This window comes from Erpetoichthys calabaricus, chromosome 1 (genome assembly GCF_900747795.2).
Source record: "Erpetoichthys calabaricus chromosome 1, fErpCal1.3, whole genome shotgun sequence".
NCBI lineage: Eukaryota > Metazoa > Chordata > Cladistia > Polypteriformes > Polypteridae > Erpetoichthys > Erpetoichthys calabaricus.
In genome coordinates, this window is record NC_041394.2 from 284,161,996 (window position 1) to 284,185,128 (window position 23,133).

General features: G+C 38.3%; 1 protein-coding gene across 1 annotated transcript in view; it reads right to left on the reverse strand.

Moving 5' to 3' along the window:
- Positions 1-3,567: 3,567 nt before the first annotated feature.
- Positions 3,568-23,133, reverse strand: part of btbd11b (BTB (POZ) domain containing 11b) — a 523,531-nt gene continuing 503,965 nt past the window's right edge. Inside the window, exons 13-17 of the mRNA XM_028815917.2 lie at positions 21,658-21,760; positions 16,283-16,364; positions 13,997-14,065; positions 13,011-13,124; positions 3,568-9,098 (exon numbers count right to left, since the gene is read on the reverse strand). Coding sequence (XP_028671750.1) covers positions 8,889-9,098; positions 13,011-13,124; positions 13,997-14,065; positions 16,283-16,364; positions 21,658-21,760 — 578 coding nt within the window. The 3' untranslated portion in view covers positions 3,568-8,888. The remainder of the gene's footprint in view (positions 9,099-13,010; positions 13,125-13,996; positions 14,066-16,282; positions 16,365-21,657; positions 21,761-23,133) is intronic.

Sequence of the window (23,133 nt, forward strand, 5' to 3'; positions counted from 1 at the left end):
GTGTCCAATCATGTGAAAATGTATTTAAGGTGGTCAATTGCAAGTTGTGCTTCCCTTTGACTCTCCTCTGAAGAGTGACAGCATGGGATCTTCAAAGCAACTCTTAAAACATCTGAAAACAAAGATTGTTCAGTATCATGGTTTAGGGGAAGGCTACAAAAAGCTATCTCAGAGGTTTAAACTGTCAGTTTCAACTGTAAGGAATGTAATCAGGAAATGGAAGGCCACAGGCACAGTTGCTGTTAAACCTAGGTCTGGCAGGCCAAGAAAAATACACGAGCAGAATATGCGCAGGATTGTGAGAATGGTTATAGACAACCCACAGATCACCTCCAAAGACCTGCAAGAACATCTTGCTGCAGATGGTGTATCTGTACATTGTTCTACAATTCAGCACAATTTGCAAAAAGAACATCTGTATGGCAGGGTGATGAGAAAGAAGCCCTTTCTGCACTCACGCCACAAACAGAGTCGCTTGTTGTATGCAAATGCTCATTTAGACAAGCCAAATTCATTTTGGAACAAAGTGCTTTGGACTGATGTGACAAAAATTGAGTTATTTGGTCAAAACAAAAGGCGTTTTGCATGGCAGAAGAAGAACACCGCATTTGTTGGAGGTTCCATCATGCTGTGGTGCTGTGTGGCTAGTTCAGGCACTGGGACCCTTGTTAAAGTCGAGGGTCGGATGAATTTCAACCCAATATCAACAAATTCTTCAGGATAATGTTCAAGCATCAGTCACAAAGTTGAAGTTACGCAGAGGTTGGATATTCCAACAAGACAATGACCCAAAACACAGTTCGTAATCTGCAAAGGCATTCATGAAGAGGGAGAAGTACAATGTTCTGGAATGACCATCACAGTCCCCTGACTTGAATATCATTGAAAATCTATGGGATGATTTGAAGCAGGCTGTCCATGCTAGGCTGCCATCAAATTTAACTGAACTTGAGAGATTTTGTATGGAAGAATGGTCAAAAATACCTCCATCCAGAATCCAAACATTCATCAAAGGCTATAGGAGGCGTCTAGAGGCGGTTATATTTGCAAAAGGAGGCTCAACTAAGTATTGATGTAATATCTCTGTTGGGGTGCCCAAATTCATGCACCGGTCTAATTTTGTTATGATGCATATTGCATATTTTCTGTTAATCCAATAAACTTAATGTCTCTGCTGAAATACTACTGCTTCCATAAGGCATGTCATATATTAAAAGGAAGTTGGTACTTTGAAAGCTCAGCCAATGATAAACAAAAATACTATGAATTAAGAGGGGTTCCCAAACTTTTTCATATGACTGTGTATATATAGATATATATGATAAAATATATCCTTCCCTAGTGGTACAGTGGTAATTCTAAGATGAAGAACAGAAAAATAATGCTAAAAAAAGGATATACTTAGCTTCTTTTAATTTGGCAGGACAATACACAATAATAGAATTGTAAAGGAAAGCTTCTGGCAAAAAGCATGAAGTTGTGGGGTCCCTGAGTCGGCTCTGACCACTTCAAGAGTGTGGCAAGCAGGAGTGATGTCTTCCATCCAACCTTCGGTGAGCTCCAATGTTTAGTGCAGTTGCCAGAGCTTTACACCCTTCTCATGGTCTTTGATTCTAAATTAACTTGACAAACATAGGCTACAGTCTTTTTCAGGTACAAGTTAAATGGAAATAGTACACAGTAACTGTTGACCATAAACCGACCATCAGACCACAGCATACACCTGCTCTCTGTTAATAGCCTGCCTGAGTTGAATCTCCACTCGTCCTTTGCCATCTCCCTGGCAGGGTACTTACATGGCAGTAAAGTTTTCTCCCTGTCAGCTGGTTTGCATAGTTTAGATGTTTTTAGCTTTGTCAATTCATGGCCTTAGGTACTCTTTTGGAGTAAAATACTCTACTGTGCACAGATCACACTTCAAACCTTCGGCTACAGGTTAAAGTTACAAAAGAGTATGGCAGTAGAAGCATTGTGGTTATAGAGAAGGTTACAGTAGTGAGATTTTGAGAATTGGTTTAGTACCTGAGCAGGTAGACACAGAAAATAAACAAATGATTACAAAAAATTGTTAAATGAGGAAGGCATTGCAAGATTTCAGCGCACTGGTATGAATCTCACGGCCGGTCATCATCCGTGTGGAGTTTGCTCTCCCCATGTTTGCATGAGTTTTTCACTCAGATACCTTTAGACATGCAGGATCATTTAACTGGCTACTCCAAAGTGACCCCATTATGGTGTGTGTGAGTGGGCCCTGTCATTGACTGGCACCCTGTCCTGTCATGTAGTGTGTGCTGCTGGAATATGCTCCAGCTGCCCATGACATCGAACTGCATGAAGCAGGTTGTTAATATTTTATAAGGGAAGTACTCACCTACATTAAGAAGAGATACTGGTGCACCAGAGCCAAGGGGTGAAAGTCATCCCAAAAGCAGTATGAGATAAGCTTGAATAGGCAGTGAGTCCATCACAAGACACGCATCACTGAAATGTTGAAGAGGACCGGAGTACCCTGAAGCTGTGAGGACGAATTGCACCACCCTGGATGATGCATACAAACCAAAACGAATGTATTTAGACAGGTCATGTTCCTCTTCAGGGTGAGCTCAATTATTACCTTGGAATCAGTGTCCCAAAGAGAGCTGGTGAAAATTGGGTCTCAAAGACAGAACACTTTCTCATTTAAACAAATGCTCCACCCAAATATGAAAATCATACCCAGCGTCGTTTGTAGTGATGACCGAGAAAAATGTTGTATGGTATCTCATGTTCTCATGGAGAACACAAATTCCTCATATAATGGTCTTCAGTGGGGGTCCTCCAATATCAGTTGTGTTGCACAAGCCCCACAATTGTCCTGTCATATGCTCACAATGTCCCCACACATTAAAACATTGCTAAATAAACCACTTCTGGAAGTTCTTTTGTGTGCTCTAATGGGATTGCACTTTTGAACTGAAGCTCCATATTCATTGATCATTAAATTTATGTTTGTAATATGGGACACCTTGAGATTTTTTTCATGGATGTCTTGATTGCTATTTGTTCAGTTTGTTCTCCATTCTCCATAAAGATGGGAAGAAACATTTTTTTTCTTGGCCATCACTTTACACAACACGGGGTTAGTAACAGATAAGGTATAATGATTTCGTTTAAAGTTGCCAGTTTACATGAGTGTCTTCAAAATGTGGGAGAAAAACTGGAGCACCTGTGGAATACGAGGAGAATGTGTAAACTCGACACAGTAGATGGGTTTCCATCTCAGGAATCTGAAGCAGTGAGAGTGTGGTGGTAAACACTGCACTGCACCGCCGTACTACTCTGAAAACAAACGTACTCTGGAAATATGTGTACATAAAAAATGGTGGAGGGATGTATAGAGGGGATAATACTGTGTGAAGTGTGTGTGGTAAAGAAGAAAGAGCAACAGACAGGCATTTTGAAAGGTAGAAACCAAAACAAAGAAATCTACAGACATCAGGCATGAGTTATTTGACAAACCGACTTTTAGTGGAGTAATCATTTTTTATTGCAATTAATTTTAAACAACTGCAGCACTGTAAAATGTGCACATATCTTTGTGAGAAAAAATGTAAAAAAAATCTTGCATTTGTGCAAAAAATTGGAAAATGTGTCATATCACCTACTGGGTACAGCATCAGTTCAGGAGCACAGACAGCATTGGCCATTTTGTTAATAAGCTAATCCAAAGTAAGCTTTAGAAAAAAGACATTTAATTCACAGTCTGAGAGAGCAGCATTCTCCTCCAGTGAGCTCTGAATGACCACTTCCGGCTGCCATACAGTAGGCTAGGTGTGGAAAAAACAGTTTACAGGCAATGGAGTCAGAATCACCACAGATAAAGAACTAGATGGCCTTGCCTCGGCCCCCGGCAGTGTGACACCAAACTGAGCGCAGGCAATGCTCGCTAGCTGAGGGACACAGTCATACCTGCAGTCATGCATTTGGATTTCATGGCAGTTTAACACCAAAGAGCATAAGAGCGCAACAACAAGAACAGTACAGTACATAAGCAGCAAGCCAAGGCAGATATGCACACACACGCACATACAGTATATGCGTATATATATATATATATATATGTATTTATATTTACATTAGTTTACAGAAAAAGAAAACAAGATTTTTGTCAGATTTACACAAAATATTTACAAAAATGGGGCATTGCTGGTTTGACAAAAAAAATGAATGAAATAAATAAATATAACAGCAATTGTTTTCTGTATAATGACAATAAGCACATTTAGAGATAGGACACCTTTGGATAGAACTTGCAAATCAGACTAAATGCATAGAAACCAAAATTTATAACTACATCAGCTTTGATTTAATTCTTTGATTAAGTACATGTTGTCAGTTTTTTTTGTCCACCATGTGTATTAAGTTTATATTCCAGCCTTGCAATCTCCTCTTTGGTCAGTTTGTTACTGCCAGGTGCCCCTTTCTTCACCCTCTGCTGTTGAGGTTTTCATTTCTTTAATGTAACATCATGCTCACGGCCGGTCCTTTCTAAGCATACGTCGGGTAGTCCTTGTCAGTGTTTATCTGTTTATGTCAGCGCAGGGTTACAGGTAGAAACCAACCATGGATGACACAGCAGTCCCTTGCAGGGTACACTTGTTCACACAGGTCTTGGGAACATGCAAACTCTATCCAGGCAAAGCGAGAGTTGGGCAGGGTGCCCCATCATGCCCCCGTGTTATAGTTCTGAATTATTTGAGCGTTATAGAATGGTGCTATATAGCCAAAACAGAATTTCCTTCATTGCAGTTATCTTATAAATACAATTACTGAAGAAATGTTCACATGCCCCTTGTGTCTTCCTAGATATCTGAGTCCCCTACCGTAGGCCAATCATTATTTACGTCCTAAAATGACCAACAGTAAAAGATTACAAGGCTGCAATTAATAGTAGGGCCGATTTTGTTTTGTTCTGAAATTATTTCTTTTTACTGTTTTCTGTTGTATGGCAAGACCATTACAGATACCAACTAAATATATTATTTCGTATTTCATAGCACGTAAGGCAATTTTGCAGATAGATTGGAAAGATCTTTAAAAGTTTGTTACGAAACTTAAAATTGTTTAGAACGACATTTTTTAATATGAAAACATGTACAGTGGTACCTCTGGTCACGACCATAATTCGTTCCAAAACTCTGGACGCGACCTGAACGTAATTTCCCCATAAGATTGTATGTAAATACAATGAATCCATTCCAGACCGTACGAACTGCATATAAATATATATATTTTTAAGCACAAAATAGTTAATTATACCATAGAATGCACAGTGTAATAGTAAACTAAATGTAAAAACATTGAATAACACTGAGAAAACTAACATTGTAAGAGTTCGAGCTAGACCCTTACGAACCGCTTGTTGTAAACACAGGGAAAAAAAATTAAATGCCACTTCTCTTGCGAAACTTTTCAAACCATCCTCTACTGGCTTTAAATTCCTCACCTTCGCCACTTGAAGTATATTTTTTTCATAAAATTGCCATGAATCTTCCTGGCTTTTTCGCATATGATCTGCTCGCTTACACTATCCCCTGCAAGTAGCTTCTCGTTCAACTACACTAGCAACAGTTTTTCTACCTCTTCCAGCACTTGAGGCCTCTGCTTTGTTAACATTGTTAACTCCTTTTGCAACATCATCTGCTTTGTTAGGCCCTGTGTACGCAAACAAAAGAAAATGGGAAACAGAGAATGGGAAATCATTGGCGCATATGAACGCACTTTGGGAAACTGGCCACCAGTGTTTTTGTTCGCCACCAGAGCGTGTGGTCGTGAACAGATGCAAAATTTTGGCAAACTATTTGATCATAACCCGATTTGTACGTGTTCGGAAATATTCGTGACCAGAGGTTCTACTGTACCATGTTTAAGTATAGTGAGGGATATCACTCGCTTGAAATATTATAGACAATGTTTATTCTGTGTTCATAATATTCCGACAGTACATGCATATAGCACCCTAAGAGCCACTGAATTTGATTGTTTTATTTACAAAGAATGCACAAATCCTGTTCTTTGACTGGGCAAGCCAGTTAAAGTGGGAAAGAAAACACAAGAATTGTCTCAACTGAAAAATTCACTGAACGGATATGAATGCTGTTTTGGTGAGTTTTATGAACAGAAGTGGGAGAGAAAACACAAGAATTACCCAGAAGTGTTTGGAAATTGCCTGAACTGACCATTTACTAATGGATATGAATGCTTTTTTGGTGAATTTTACAAACAAAACAATGAACCATGGAAAACTATGGGCTTAGAAGAATCTAGGTGGAACTTTCAGGAAAAATGGCAGATCTTGTGAGCAACCTAAATTAAGTCTTTGGCAAATGCTCCATGAGACCTCAGGATGAGTACGACCTTTGTGTGGGTCACCGATGCTCATTGTGCCAAAGTACTAACTACACGGTAGTCGAGCAGGGCACATGAAACCTGTGAGATACGGGATGAGCTGAAACGTGCTGTAGCATCATGGTTGGCGCCTAGATAACATGTCCTACACTCACAGAGAGTGGCGCAGAAAGAGAATTGGACCAATAGCATTGGTCATGCTGCAGTAAAATAAAAGAGTGGACACACACCATCCATCATAAGCTTTGTTCAGGTTAAATCTCTTAGCAGGTATTGGCCCTAGAGGAGAGTCTGGACACTAGCAGGATGCCTGATAACAAAACAGTGTAGATGATGAAAAAAAAACAACACAATTATTTAAAAAAAATCTTTTTTAGTAATACCACAAGTAAGTGTTTTTCAGGTGGATAATCATGAACAATTTTTGCACGACTGCCAAGAATAGAAACCAAAGGAAGTCCAAGTCCATCCACACATTTTTTCAACCCTTTTAATCCAATATTTTTAGGGCATGGGAACCAGAGCTTTTCCCAGTAGCACTAGACACAAAGCAGAAACCAAAACCAGACAGAGTGCCAGTGTATTATGATCTCATTTTAGAGTTGCTAAATAATTCTTGGGAAGTGGGATAAAAACGAGAACCTCTGGGAAAAGAATCCTCAAAACCATGCAGAGAACAAGTGTAAGATCATAAACATTTTATACGTTAGTTGAATTATTAAAATAATTTCTACTGTTAGCTGATGCTAGCAACGTTTCTAGACGAGATCCAGCAGGTTGAGGTTAACAGAAAAGTATTTGTTTTGTTCAACATCACAGTAAGGGAAAAGAATCGAGAGGAGACAGATTGCGGTCAATTCACAAAGAAAGACACTGAAGTATGTCTGGACTTGAGACAAAAAGACTTCATGATAATTCTCAATACTATTGTGCAAGTTGAAGGAAGGACTCCACTGTTGGTGAGGAGACAGGAGTGATGACACAGTTCCCAAATCATGGATTTATTGATACTGCTTCAAAAAGGAGCACAAGTATGTGATCATCTTGGTCAGTTGATCAAGATTCATTTCCAGTGACTCTTTTCACAGTGAACCCTCTAACAAAGGGCTTCCTGTAATAGTGGACGACATTGCAGCTCAAAAGTAATCAAATAAATGAACTAACTTTGTGGTTGGGAGATATGGCGCCTGAAGGTCATCAAGCACTGCAGAACATAAACGAATCACGACAGGTCTGCTTAAACTGGACACGGATACACATTTAAGTCTTATAGTACACATACAAAGCACCAACATGACTGCTACAAAAGGCTACAGTCGAGCTTATCCCAAAGTGAGTGTCACATTAAGTTAGGTGTAACAGCAGCATGGCCTCTTGGAGTGACCCTTTACATGCATTGTATTGTCCAAAACACAAATGCTAGCATAAGTAAGCCAAAAGATATGTATCTTTACAACTAATGTCTATATAGAGCCTTTCCTACTGTACTCTCACAATATGATTAAACTAAACTTTACAAAATTAAAACATTTGGTATTGCTTATCTAGAAAGCATCTTTGTTATGAAAAAGCTACTGACGCCAAACGTGCAGAAGACTGGCTGTGAACCAGTGTGCAGTTAGGGTTCTGTGCTACATAGTAGATATCTTAAAGCCATATTCTTTTAAAGTCTAAAATATACATATTCAAAATATACATTTCTAAATAAAGCATTCTTTAAACTAAGGAGATACTCTTGTTACTATACAATGGTAGCTGCTGTTTGTCTTCAGTGACGCAAGCATGAGATTACATTCCGCTGCACATCGCTTCAGACTTTTCTTCAATTTCAGCGCCCTGAAATTTTTGAAGCAAATTCAGATTTGCAGGACAAAAAAAATAAAATCAATGAGGGTTTATTTCTGTTTATGTGATACCACCAACTGGATCATAATAAGTAGACAATGAAGACATTTTTATGGTCCAATCTTTAAAGGCGTGCATATTAAATAAAAAATGTCACTGTAATATTTTCTCCCAGTGCAGTTATACAAAGTACAAAGAATACTAATACCCAATAATAAATGGTATATTTTATGTCTTTAGATTAGTCAAGTATGTACACTTCCCTCCTTACTGAAAGCACAATCTCAATATAACAATAATCAATAACGTGAATAAGCATCATTTGGCCACGTTCCAAACATTCTGGCACCATTTCTAAGAATGAAATGCATGGCTGTCCTTAGAATGTAAAAAAAAAAAAAAAAAAAAAAAGCTGATCAAGGTGATATTTAAAAAGTAAAAGTTTCACATTGCATGCGTGAAGGGGTATGCCTTATGAGTGTTATATCCCATTTGGTCGGAAATGAAACACAGGTTAGATAATACTCCAGCAGTAAATGTGGGGAGAATAACTGATCCCAGGTATTTTAGACAAGTCAGGAGAGAGGTAACATTTTAAATTGCTACATGGAGAATAAATTAAAGCGAACCAAAATCAAAACTCTCCTTTAGCTGCATCACACAATAGAGCCTTTGGAAGAAGAGAGATGAATAGAATGGATCCTGGTTCCAAGGGTCTTCTCAAGATCATGCAGCACATCTAACCCTGGGTTCTCTGCAGCCTTGTCATACAGCAGTTGCTTGAAGGCTTCATTTTCAATGAGAACCACCATATTCTTTAAGAAGTATCCTTCGATATAGGCAGAAAGCTCTGGTGCTCCAAGAAACTATCGAAACATAAATAAACACATTGAAATATGTAAGAAAACGAGTGCAATATGGTAGATGTGCTTTAGTAACTACACAAAACACTTATGGTGGATGTAGAGTTATCCAGGATACCCTGGTACTGTACACTCACTTCATCAGCAAGGACAGAGAGGAAATGCCTATTTTTGCATCAAGTGCAAATGCTGGCATAGCCGAGATTTCCACCTCAGATTGTCAGTATTCTCCTCGTTGGAAGTTTTCATGTTTTGTTATACCACTTTTCACCACTGTGGATTTAGTCTTGCTTTGTTGGCACTGATCAACAGAAGATGACTGTAATGTCAAAGTGAAAACAGATTTCTGTAAAATATTCTAAATTAATTATAAATATGAAAACACAAAATAACTGACTGCATAATTATTCACCCCCTTCAAGTCAGTATTGAGTAGATGCAGCTTTATTAGCCATAACAGCCTGGAGTCTGTGTGCTCAGGTCTCTATTAGCTCTGCACATCTGGACATGTGTCATTTTTCCCCATTCTTCCTTCTTCATAAGTGAACAGCCTTGTTCAAGTCCAGCCACAAATGTTCAAGTAGATTTAGATCTGGACTCGGGTCACTCCTAGCTATTAACATTGTTGTTTTGAGCCATTCATGAGTAGCTTTGACTTTATGCTTGAGGTAGTTGACTTACTAGAAAACAAATCTTCTCCAAAGGCACAGTTTTTGATAATGTGCAGTGGGGTTTGGTCTGATGGCAAACAATCTCAATTTGGGTCTCATCAGACCATAGAACCTTCTTCCAGCTGACTTCAGAGTGCTTTGTAGAAAACTCCAGCCCAGATGTCACATGGCTTTCTCTTTGCTTTCTCTTCCAAAAAAATTGCAAATGGGCAACGTCTGTTGTATGCACAGTCTTTCCAACCTTAGCCAATGAAGCTTGTAAAACCTTTAGAGTTACCATAGGTCTCTTGGTGGCTTCCCTCAATAGACTCCTTCTTGCATGATCACATAATTTTTATGGATGATCTGGTCTAAAAAGATTTATAGCTGTGCCATACTCTTTCCATTTCTGAATGGTTGATTTAATTGGATTCCTGGGGATATTAAGTTACCTGAATATTTTCTTGTCTCCATCCCGACTTTTAGGTTTCAATCATCGTTTTATAGAGTTTCTTAGAGAATTCTTCTGTCTTCATTGTGTAGGTTAGGCCTTGACACTCCCTCCCCACAAGTTAAACCTTCCAGATAAGGTGCATTTAGACTACCATCATTTGCATTTAGCTAATTATGTGACTTATACAATTAATTGGATGCACCAGTGATGATGCAGGTGTGTCATATTGAAGGGGTGAATATTTATGGAAACAATTATTTTAGTAGTGACCGAAAGAACGAGATCGCGAATACAAGCGACTGAAATGAGTTTCCTCTGCAGGGTGTCTGGGCTCTCCCTTAAAGACAGGGTGAGAAGCTCAGTCATCCGGGAGGGGCTCAGAGTAGAGCCGCTGCTCCTCCGCATCGAGAGGAGTCAGATGAGGTGGCTCGGGCATCTGATCAGGATGCCTCCTGGACGCCTCCCTGGTGAGGTGTTCCGGGCACGTCCAACCGGGAGGAGGTCCCGGGGAAGACCCAGGACATGCTGGAGGGACTATGTCTCCCGGCTGGCCTGGGAACACCTCGGGATTCTCCCGGAAGAGCTAGAAGAAGTGTCCAGGGAGAGGGAAGCCTGGGCATCTCTGCTCAAGCTGCTGCCCCTGCGACCTGACCTCGGATAAGCGGAAGAGGATGGATGGATGGATGGATGGATGGACAATTATTTTATGGTTTATATTTGTAATGCCCTCTGTTTGCAAGGAAGAATCTTTTTTTGTTGATCAGTGTCAGAATGTCAAAGTAAATCCAATTTAATTCAGTGTAGTAGCACGATAAAATCTGTAATAAAAACACTTCCAAGGGGATGAATACTCTTTGTGGGTCATGTATTAATAGTACCAGCTAAAATAATAATTATACTGAGGTTACATTCTAATAATATACAAGACTGTGCCAAAGGTAACAAGCATATTAGCATTACTAAGGAATGCCTGACATAAACGAAACATCTGGTACTGTAACTAATAGGTTCATCTGTTATCTGCATTTCCCTTTTAACTCACAACTGCACCGAGTGCTCCCAGCTTACTCGAATCTACCTTCATACTGCGTGTATGTAAAAGTGTTGCACTCCTGTTGAAGGAGAAAAATTGGTTTCACAATTTTCTGAGTGCTCACAGTTCAATGCAAAAACAATGACTGACAAGGACGAGATTAAATTTCTTGTGAAGAAAGAAATCACGCATGAGTTACCATGCACATGGGGACACTGTGATGAGAGGACCGTGGCATAGTGCAGTTTTTAAATAAATAATCGTGACCCAGGCTTCAATTGGGTGCACTCTGGGGTTGGTTAGGGTGTTTGGCTGATCGCATACTCGTGTGCAAATGCAACTGATCAGTCAGATTGCCTCATTCACACTGGCTCCCAAGCAAGCCATACATAAGACGCCTGCACGGACAGCAAGGATTGGAGACAGATAAAAAGAAACAGAACGGAAACAGAAAGTTGTATGAGCAATTTCAGGGGGTAAAGCAGGATGAGACAGCCTGCAAAAGTGAGTGAGAGGCAGAGTGGTTGTTAGCCCTGATGAGGAGTGAAGGATTAGTGCTCTAGGGGCAGACTCCCCTGCTGATTGCTAGTGGAGCGTGTTTGATCGCGGTGGAGTCCTCCCCAGGGATTGGAGGTATGCCAGAGGAGCAGGAAGGAAGAAAGCAGGACAACTGGCCCCAAGCCGTCTACATGAAGCCGCTTGAGACAGCTAAGAAGGGGGTTGATGGAGAGGACTGTGGCTGCTGGAGTCTCTGCCGGCTGAGCAAGTTATGGTTGAGCCAGGGAGACAGACAATTGTGCTAGCCTCGTTTGGGATCAGAGAAGGAACATTAAGGTCCCGATGACTGTGTTTGCTTTTACCCTGCTTTTAACTCTGGATTTTAACTCGAGGACTGTCACTGTTTTTAATGGATAATTTATTGTTCAGCTCTTTGAACAACTGCACTGTTTGCACATTTCTGAAAATTTTTAATGAAAGCACTAAACCACTTTTTTTTTTTTGCACAAATCCTTTGCCGATTTGTTGTCATTGCCCACTTAATCTTTGCCTAAGACTATCGACGGTTTCAGGTCGAAGAGGCTTCAGGAAGTGTTGAGCCAACCCAGACTGCAACAGACACCTGTATGATTGTGTGCACTTCATAAAAGGGAGGATGGATACTAGTGATAAGACCAGTAGTGGTTTGATAAAAAATTTGAGCTTTTCAGAGAGAAATGACGAGTAATAAAGAAAATTACAGTAACAAAGCACCATGGAAACAACACATCCTTGTCAGCTACTTTCTGATATTGAATATAACTATGATAGGTGATGTCATTTCTCACTGAAATATAGATGTTAGATAGATATTGTCAGTCATTATTTGGATATTCTAATAAACAAACACAATCAGTATTGCATTTGCACATGTTCTTATATACAGATAATTAGTTGGAGCAGAAAATTTTGATGAGACACTGGAACATCCTAGCTATTAGCAGTCCAAAGGAGCTTGATAAACTACAGGTAAATGTTCTTATGTACTGTACCTCTCTTCATCTCCCTAACATATGGGCATGCACAATGAATACTTAATATAATAAATAAGAAATATTAGGGCACCAGATGAGGTGTCTCTGTTGTATCTAGGCCCATTAGGTCAGTATACTTCCAAGTACAATAAAAAAAACCACATTTATTTACATCTCCTCTGTTGTCAACTAACAATATCTCTGTATTAACGCTGATAGACTTGCATTGTCTTGATTAGTTTATTTTATATAATCATTTATTCCTACCTTAGCATGGTTGTAGATGTCAACACAAGTGTCTGTATTTATGTTTTTTGCACAGATGATTTCACAGTGACGCTGGAGAGCTTCTAGTTGGAAGAACTTTGCTGCTGACAAAAGCTAATAAGATAAAAGGTATTCATATAAGTAGTGAAACTGAGAGTCCCAAGTTCACAGCTAGACATGCATAATTGAACTATTGAATTGGAAAAAAGTCTTCTGCTGTGCTGTCTTTCTGCTGTGATGAACCTTTAAAATCTGACATATTAAGTGACACAAAGAAATTTCTAGTACTGCATTCCCGCACATGCTGTATGAATCCTTTTTAAATATTTACTTCAGTTTCACTCATTCATTTAATCTTTTCTTTTCTGAAGTTACTTACTTCAGGACAAGTTCTCGAGGTTATAACCTGTTCTTTCAGAACAGGCTGAAAAGCTGGAACCAACCCCATGGAGGGCACCAGCTCACTGCAGGGCACACCATTGCACAATGGACCTATTTTAGGTTGCCAAACATGTTAATATGCACATCTTTGGGATGTACCTTGAAATTACCAAATGGTCATAGAAACTGTGTCCCCAAAGGCAGAATCCAGGCTAGGATTTCAGCTTAGAATGGTGGAGCTGTGATATATCAGTGCTAACCACTGCACAACTGTTTTGTCCCCTTTTATTTAAAAGTTACAGCTAAATAGAACATACATTTTTTGGGAACATTACATAAATTATATTATACTTTTTTATTTCAAGTATTATTTGTATTAGCCTTATATTTATTTTTACATTGAATGAGCTTCACCAAATCCATGCTACTGACACTGTAAGAGCAATAATGTATTTCTACTTTTTCCTTTGTTGTGCATGGAGCAAGGTCTGCTACAAAAAACACAGTGATGTCAAAGATTTAAACCAGAAATGGCTTTAATGTTCATGCAGAAAAAGAACCTGTCAAGAGGCTTGGCAGGGAATTTTAAAAAGATGACAACCTACCTCCAAGATCTCGGTATTCCTGATATGAAGAGACTCTGTTCCTCCACAGTAGAGATATTGCATTACCAGCTATAACAGAAAGTATAGATGACATGAAGTAATAGTTGGTTGCTAATGCTTGTTATTTTATTTTATTTTTTCTAGCTCATAAGCTTTAGTAAAATATCTAGTCCATCACATTCTTTAGTGTTGCAATGGACATGGTATGCATTTATAAACCTACAGATTTGCAAGCAAATTTGAATGGGCACTACACAGTTTAAGGTACCATGAATAATGTATATAAAATAATTGTCTTGTGAAAAACTATTCTTATGCATATATTTTTACTGCTAGTTACAAACACAAAGTTGTATGGTAGAACTGATACCAGGTCACTTTGAAGCAAAGGACTGCATGGCTGTTTGCTGGACAGAGAACAAAAAGACTAAAATGGATGTTGGGGGTATACTTGGAGGGCACATCAAATTCAGGATGAGCGTAACTTTCTTCTCCTGAAGAAATTCTACCATGTCTTAGAACACAGAGGAGACACAGTTATAGAACTGCGATTGACAAGTTATTAAGAAGAATGCTTTCCATGTACTTTTTGAAGGTCTGCCTTTGGACTTGACTGAATTATAGTACCAGGCCAAAAAAACAATAGCTGTGGCAGTGACAAAATGGAAGACCTAGTTGTGCGATGAGTTTGTGATGAAGCCTTAGAGAATGTAATTTAATCAGAGAAGTTGTGGTAAAGCATTTTTGCAGTTAAAACAGGGTGGGAATGATGTTAACACATTTTTTTAGTAAGAAAGGGGAAAATATTGATTCGACTGAAGGCATGGTCATGAGGTGAAACTTGAACATGAAACAATATTTAAGACTGTGTGCAGTGAGAAAACTAGGAATCACTGAGATGCAGCAGAAAATATTGAAGGAACTGTATATTTTGTGGTATATGTTTATTGCAGTCTTTAAATGTTACAAGGAAAATGATGAAAGCACCTCAGATTAAACGAGATTGACCATCCCCATGTTCTGGTTCCAGAAGGGATCCCACCAGCTGCTGTCCCTATGATGGTTAGTATAGTCAATATTTACCTCCTTGTCCTCTGCCTTCAAGAGCAAGCCTATCCTAAATGGCGGGAAAGTAAACCAATTAAATATTAGATTAAGGAGGACCAATGCAGATTCTTTCCATGATTCTTTGACTATGTGTGGATATCTAAATTTTACAGTTTACTCTGAGTGAACATTACAAACATGGAGAAGCCTAATGAGCAAGATTTGCCAGGGATTTTGTGAGGAAGTCTGAAAGATTATGTGATTCTGGGAGTTTCATCGTGTTACTCTATTTGTAGGAGATGACTCGTGTCCATCTTCTTGGTATTTACTCATATCTCTTTAAGGTTGTGGAGAAGCTATCAAGGTACAGCTATGGCTTGGAAAAAAAAGGCAAAGTGAGATCCTTAGGTTTGCATTTCTGCCTGTTTGAATTTGGTGATGTGCTTTATGCCTCATCCAACTGTGATCTATGGTGTGCACTTGAGTGGTCCAAAGCAGGGCATGTAGTGGTCAGAAGGAGAATCAGCATGGCTAAATCTCAAGACAAGAAAAGGTGGCATGCTCTCTGCAGTTGAACACTTATCTTTGTCTTAATAATCAGTTAATGCAGAAAGTATTGCGTTGCCGAGTTAAAAACTGCTGCAATGAGAGAGCAGTACTGTGGGCTGGCTGGATGTTAATGGAAAATAATGAAGTAAACATTAGATAAAACACCCAAATTCTCTCACATGCTCACCTCTGGTTACAAACTTTAAGTAGTCACCAAAAGAATGAGAATGTGAATTATGTTCCTTCACAAGATGGGAAGCTTGAAAGTCAGAGATTTCTTCAGTGTATAGTCACAGCTTACCAAGGGGAGGACCTGGGCACACAGATGGTCCAGGAGTTCAAGAAAATTCTCCAACAAGTGCTGGACACTACTGCTAAGGATAGAGAAGTCTGGGCATCCCAACTACTCGTGACATTTATTAAAAAAGCAGGACAGAATTGAAATGAGATGAGACATACTGCATTAAATACAACACCCCCAATCAAGCAAAGTTACAGTACTCCAGACACTTGGAGGAAATCTACATAGGCATGGGATAGCCAAGCAAATTCCACACAAGGAAAGGAACTGAAAGGGCAAGGAATTAAACATTGAGACTAGAGATGTAAGAAAACATATAAAAGCTATGCACAGAAAAAAATGTTAAATAAGCTTTATTTACGGAATGTCTTTTCTTCCTTAGACTTTACCTGAAATATATTGTATTTAACATGGCTGATTTCAATGCAGGTATTCTCAGTTCCTGGTCTGTTAGAGAGCAAAGTTTTAAATCTGAAAGAAAATACGGGGATTAATTACTTTATTATCCTGACAGTCAAGCTGCTTTGCTAACATGAAGTAAATAGAGTTTCGATCAACAAAGACCTTAGATCAGAAAGATTAAATGGTAGGGTTCCTATTATGACTAATTCATGTGTGAATGTCTGTCAACTCGCTGAATTGTAACTGTTTATTTCTAAAAGATATCTTCTGGTGACTAACGCACTAATTATTGACTTCATGAACATCATATAAAGCTAAACTGGAACATTTCTGTAACAGAGGGAATTATATGTGATCAAAATTTACATATCTATAACTGGAAATACTTTATGTTCACATTAGCAGTAATTTTCAAAGGTAAGGCGTTATTCTTTCCAAGTACATCATGGGAAAAAAAGCTGAAAACAGTATTGTTAGTGGTGCAGGTGAAACAGAAAACAAGGCGCAATATAATTCTATGATGTTTTAATAGTTTGCTGTTAAATTATACATCTAACGTCTAGCAGGAAACACTTGTGAAAGTGACAATCATGGAAATGTAAGCTAGTAACCATTTGCCTTTCTGTAATGGAATACAATTGATGAAAAATGAATAGTTGTCATTTATAGTTTAAAATACACATTGCTGTATTTCTAGCAGCCACTATTTACAATCTGTTCAAATCAAAGTCTACTTAAGAGATAACATGTGTTTGCAGATGTCCACTTTTCACAAAATATAAGTGCCCACTGTCCTGTCCTATACACACTGCAAGAACAACCTCAAGTACCTGTCTCTGAATATCACATGTACTTTTATTGAAGAACATATTGGAATATAATCTAAGAAAATGCAATATTTAATTTTAAAAACAAAACTCCAACTGTGTAGTCTCCTGTGCTACATGGATCAGAAAGTCTGACATCAGAGATCAAAAGTATTTAGATTGTTGAAAAGATTCTTCATTAGATGATAATTCACATCGTCACTTTGTTTTTATTCTTATCAAGCCTACAGCCGTGGCCAAAAGTTTTGAGAATAATGCAAGTATTTGTTTTCACAAATTGTGCTCCTTCAGTGTTTTTAGATCGTTTTGTCAGATGTTTCTATGGTATACTGAAGTATAATTACAAGCATTTCATAAGTTTCAAAGGCTTTTATTGACAATTACATTAAGTTTATGCAAAGAGTTAATATTTGTAGTGTTGGTCCTTCTTTTTCAAGACCTCTTCAATTTGCCCTGGCATGCTGACAGTCAACTTCTGGGCCAAGTCCTGACTGATGGCAGCCCATTCTTGCATAATCTATGCTTGGAGTTTGTCAGAATTTGTGGGTTTTTGTTTGTCCACCCGCCTCTTCAGGATTGATCACAAGTTCTCAATGGGATTAAGGTCTGGGGAGTTTCCTGGCCATGGACCCAAAATTTCGATGTTTTGTTCCCTGAGCCACTTAGTTATCACTTTTACCTTATGGCACGGTGCTCTGTCATGCTGGAAATGGATTGTCACCAAACTGTTCTTGGATGGTTGAGAGAAATTGCTCTTGGAGGGTGTTTTGGTACCACGCAAATTGTGAGGATGGAGACTCGGATCACAGCCTCACACGGGCTATAATATGACTTCAACCATGTGACATTAGAAGAATCATTGCCACAAGTACTTGGGGGTCCGTATCAATGACAGGTTGGAATCGTCCCATAACACACAGGAACTACACAAAAAAGGGCAGAGCAGGCTCTTTTTTTCTTTAGAAGACCGTTTCTTTAAAGTAGGAAGTGACATCCTTCACAACTTCTACAACTCTGTGATGGCCAGTCCGAGTTTCTACACAGTGGTGAGCTGAGCTGTTAACATCAATTCAAAAGAGGCTCACAGAATCAATAAGGGCGACTCAGTTATAGTACCCACTCTGGAACCCATGAAGGTAGTAGCAAAAGAGAGATTTAAAACCAAACTGAGTGCCATTATAAACAATGCTGCATATCTTCTCTCTGACACACAAACATTGAGGACTTTCAGCCAATGAATTATTCAATAGAAGTGTGTCAAGAAACGCTACTGGGGCTTCTTTATACCAACAGCAATATGTCTGCATAATGCCTCACCGAGACTGATTGTTCTTTTTACCTTTTTAGAGGTTTTCTTTCTTTTCAGTAATTCTAGTGTATATTTATTATTATTCATTTATTAACTGATTGTTTGAGTGATAAGACAAGTTCAGTGGCAGTGGAAGTAAAGAAAATACAGGTCAAATTCCGTTACAACGAATATCTTTACAATAAAATTTTCATTACAATGAAGTGTTTTACGGTCCTGACAGTTTCCCCATAAGACAGAGTCTACAAAAATCTTGCTACTAAGAAATATATTCGGCAAATACTTTCATTACAACGAATGTGCCTAAATGACTTTGAAATGCCTGAATGAATCATCCACAGAGCAGTCAAGAAAATGAATCATCACAGAGCAGTTAGTTCTGTGGTCGCAGCTCAGTTGTACACAACAATCCCCAAACAGAAACATTATAAATTTTTCTTTCTTCAAACTTTTCTCGTACTGTTTTTCATTGTTTGTTTTCTGTGGTTTTCAGTGATACCTTTTGCTTATTGCTCATCAACATTTGAAAAATATCCACTGGAATTTAACTCGTCGTCACTGTCCTATAGAAATGGCAAGATACGAAAAAATGACAACAGTTCACATTAGAAAAAAAAATTGAAATTATTGTGGCTCTCAATTCTGGCAAAAAGAAAAAAGACGTTGCCAGTGAATTCGGAATTTCGCCATTGTCATTGTCACCTTTCTTGAAAGACCGAACAAAAATACAAGAAAAATCTCGGGTTGCAAACCTTGGCCTTCAGCGCAAACGTATGCGAACTGCTGCATTTGAAGACGTCAAAAAAGCAGTTATTCCACTCATCATTGGCTTCAGCCATTGGAAGTGGGCATCATTTGCACCCTGAAAATGTATTATCGCAAAGGAAATGCTGAGAAAAATTCTCATCAGCATAACTTGCAGACAGGAGGAGATGAAAATTAATGTGAAAGAAACTATTGAAATGATTGCAAATGCCTGGATGTAAGTTAAAGAAAGCACTATAGCAACAAATACAGAATCTCATTACTTCAAAATTTTCATTAAAACAAAATATTTTTTAGGTCACCGGCACTTCATTGTAATGGAATTTGACCTGTATAGATAGAGCCGTTCAACTTATCATGGATGTTCGTACAAAATGTTTGAGAAATATTTTTCATTAACCTGGGGCTTGAACTAAACAATGCCAAGGCAAGCGTCTGAAGCTGTCTTTTGAGTGCGTTCACGGTTTCTGGCGACCGAGTGCGGAGGCGCACTCCCATAATTGCTGCAGAACTGAATGAGAAAGTGCTATCTGAAATTCAGAGAAACAGGTAAGAAGGATGGAGAGGTCAGTTTCAGAGTAGCTGGCAATGTGGATTCACACAGGTGGTAGAGAATGGAAATAAAACTGGGTGAAAGTACACAGAGGATGAATGAGAATTCATCATGTCACCAAGACAGACAGGTACATATGCCAGCATATGGGAAGTTTTAAACAGGGTGGACTGCACCTGAGCAGGTATTGACGTTTGGCGAACATCCCGATGTGACTGTTTATTTAGAGACCGCGGGTAACGTAAATGGGGAAGAATGAACAAAAAGAGCTCACAATATAAAAACATGGTCTGAACACGGGTTGTCATTTGACCAGGTCTTCGGGCTTGAGTATAAATCTACGCTACTGATTTGCTTAGTTTAGTAGTGAAGATACGCATTGATCCTTGTGTAGAGTAGGTGCTAAAATCAGATTCACTTCCCGGATGAGTTCGGGTGGAAGGATTTTGTGTTTAATGGTGCTCAGTGTGTTATTTTTTCTTGCCCTTATACTTAATTTTTCACTTTTTTATGTTTATGAACATTCTTTTAGATGGACGAAAGGAGGAGGAAGAGTTTTTTCGTTGTGTTTTTTTTTTATTTTTTCACTATTGTTTTAGAGCCACTATAAATATTATAAATACCACCTGCACTAATTTTCTTTTGTTTGGATAGTGTCTTTATATTGGATTTTGTAAATATTTTTGCAAGGCAATTGTTTTGTAAAAAGTTTAGACACAGCTGGAATACTGTTTTTGAATAGTTTGTTTTTTTCAGTCTGAGTCTCACTTTCTCCATCCCCTGGTCGTTCGGTCTTGTACAACAGTGTTCTGGCACGGGATGTCACAGTTTGTAAAGGCTGCATTTTCCCCCTTGGGATAAATAAAGTTCTACATATCTATTAATGGTATGTTGTCTTTCAAACCTAATCATAGTTATACTTATGTGTCTCTAGAAATAATGTTGATGAGTACCGTGTTATAGGAATTGGTTCTTCCATGGAATCAAATGTATGTTTTTGTTTACTTTTTTAATTTGCTTCCCCTTCCTATTGCAGTCATCAGTTCTAATTGTGACATGTCAAAATTATGTTGACTAACACTACTATTTTAAACTAATACAGCTTAAATTCCTTTTTCATTTATTAATCTCTCATCAGTGCCCCACTGACTGGCTAGAGTTTCAGTATGTAAAATGTAACAAATGATCATAAATGCCTTAAGTCTACTACTAGTTTTAAGGGAATATATAAGCATTTAGAATCCTAAACAATCATTTTTTTGTTTTTAAACTGATGTGTAACAATACAATGTTATTGATCATAACACTGACAAAAATGCAGAGGAAAATTATAATAAAGTCTGATACATGCACACACACAATTTAAATTTTTAAGAGAAAGGCACAAATTCTTATTCTGAGTCACAGAGGATGCAATACTATATTAAAAGATGTTTTTTTCAGCCAGACACCAAGTTTTCTACATTTTTCATACCCATAAACATGGAAAATGCTACCTACATAAACACACATACATACCGGTACCATTTATCTAATATTATGTGTTGGTAAAGACCTGAAAATATTCAGTTTTTTAAAATTGCAATAATATAAGAACTCGGGAAGAGGCAAGTGCTTTTTCACGGCACTGTATTTGGAACAGGCGCACTCTGGCTACTGTATGGACATAATGAGCAGATGGTTTTGTCACTAGATTCATTTTCAGGAAAGAAAGATTTCCTAAGGAATATTTTGGCAAAACACTTCCAGTCAGATAATCATGCATTAAATAATATAAAACATATTGTGGCATATTGGCACCTAGCCACCACTGATGGCTAATACATTGGGAAAGGAAATTGATTGCATAAGCTCACATGAAATTAATTGTCAAGGAGATTTTCATAAGTTCTGAAGTGCAGCTCATACCTGGGAGAGGCAGTGAAGAGGAGGACTTTGTGCGCATAGAATGGCTTTCCTTCAACAAGGAATGTAACATCAGACATTTCTTTATTGTTCAGAAAATGAGGATCTAGAGAGAGGAAAAAACAAATAAGCCCAGAAATATTACCTTTAAGCTTAAGCAATTAATACCTTTTTTCTGCATTTTGACTATAGCAGCATCTGATATGAGTATCTGTAAAATTAGGTTTATGGAGGAATTGACAAATTTTGTCCTGTCATACTAGACAAATGCCATCCCATAACAGGCCTGTATCGTTACATATATAACCACACTCGTTCTTCAGTTTGGCTGCATAGCCAACATAGAAGGGGGTAACTTATTTCCAGCACTGCGGGAAAGCACTAATGGTGTTGTTTTAATGGAGATAAGAGCAGTGAGATAGATGACTGGTGGACATCATGAAGTAGTTGTCAAACTAAAGTCATTATGCAGATTTGGTTAAGAGAATAACACAAGGAATAGGCAAAAATGGGGTCAGATTTAGGCAAAAAAGGGTTAATGTCAAGTTAGTGAGTGAGACATTTGCTTATTGTGATTCTCTGAAGCATGTCTCTAAAGTGTAGAACCAGAGGCTCAAAGTTTTGGAGTAGGACAGCACCATGGAATATCCGAGCAGCAGTAGTACACAGATGGATAATGCAGAGGAGAACTGAAAAATGGAGAAGAACGAAGCATGAGCAACTAGAAGAGATACAGTTAGGGATCAAAAACATTAGGTGAAAGGCACAAAATCAGAAATAAGCAAGAATAAAACCTACAGTCAAAAGAATTCTAAACTGAAGGCTTTCATGGAGGCCCCCTGTCAGATTAGTACAATGCTTACATTCTTCACTCTTTCAGTTGTTCTGCTGCATACAAACTAGCTGAGAACGGTTGTCTGTCTACTCTCAGAAGAAGATCTCAGGATTGTTGTATAGTAATTTGTTTATTTTTCTATGCTTCATAATTAAGGCAATGAAGACCTAAAATCAAAGTTATAATAATAGTAAAACTTGCAAGCACAGAATGGCATGGTGAACTTTTATTATTTTATTGTATGTGTAAAATCCTTCATGTGACTAATGTGGAGATTTTGCTTGTGGCATAACCATTGGTTCACCTGCATCACCTTAACAGGGTGCCAGTACTTTCTTATTAGAATTTTTAAATGTCATGTGGAGAAAGGTGGGTGGCAAGGTTTCCGCAAGTCAGATTGTATGAGTTTGTGTTAAACCACTGAACACGAAACACAGAAGGCCACATTACTTTATTGAGGCAAAGAAAGATATGTACTGGAATTTTAGTTCTGTGCTAGCGCTGTAATGGTTACATGGCTCTTTCAAAAGGTGAGGGGCAATGCAATGTATTGAATAAGGTTGGACAACCTAGATGATCACAGTGACTAACATTTATTTTTGTTGTATTTTGCTGTATTGAAAGCTACATTGAAGTATTTGAGG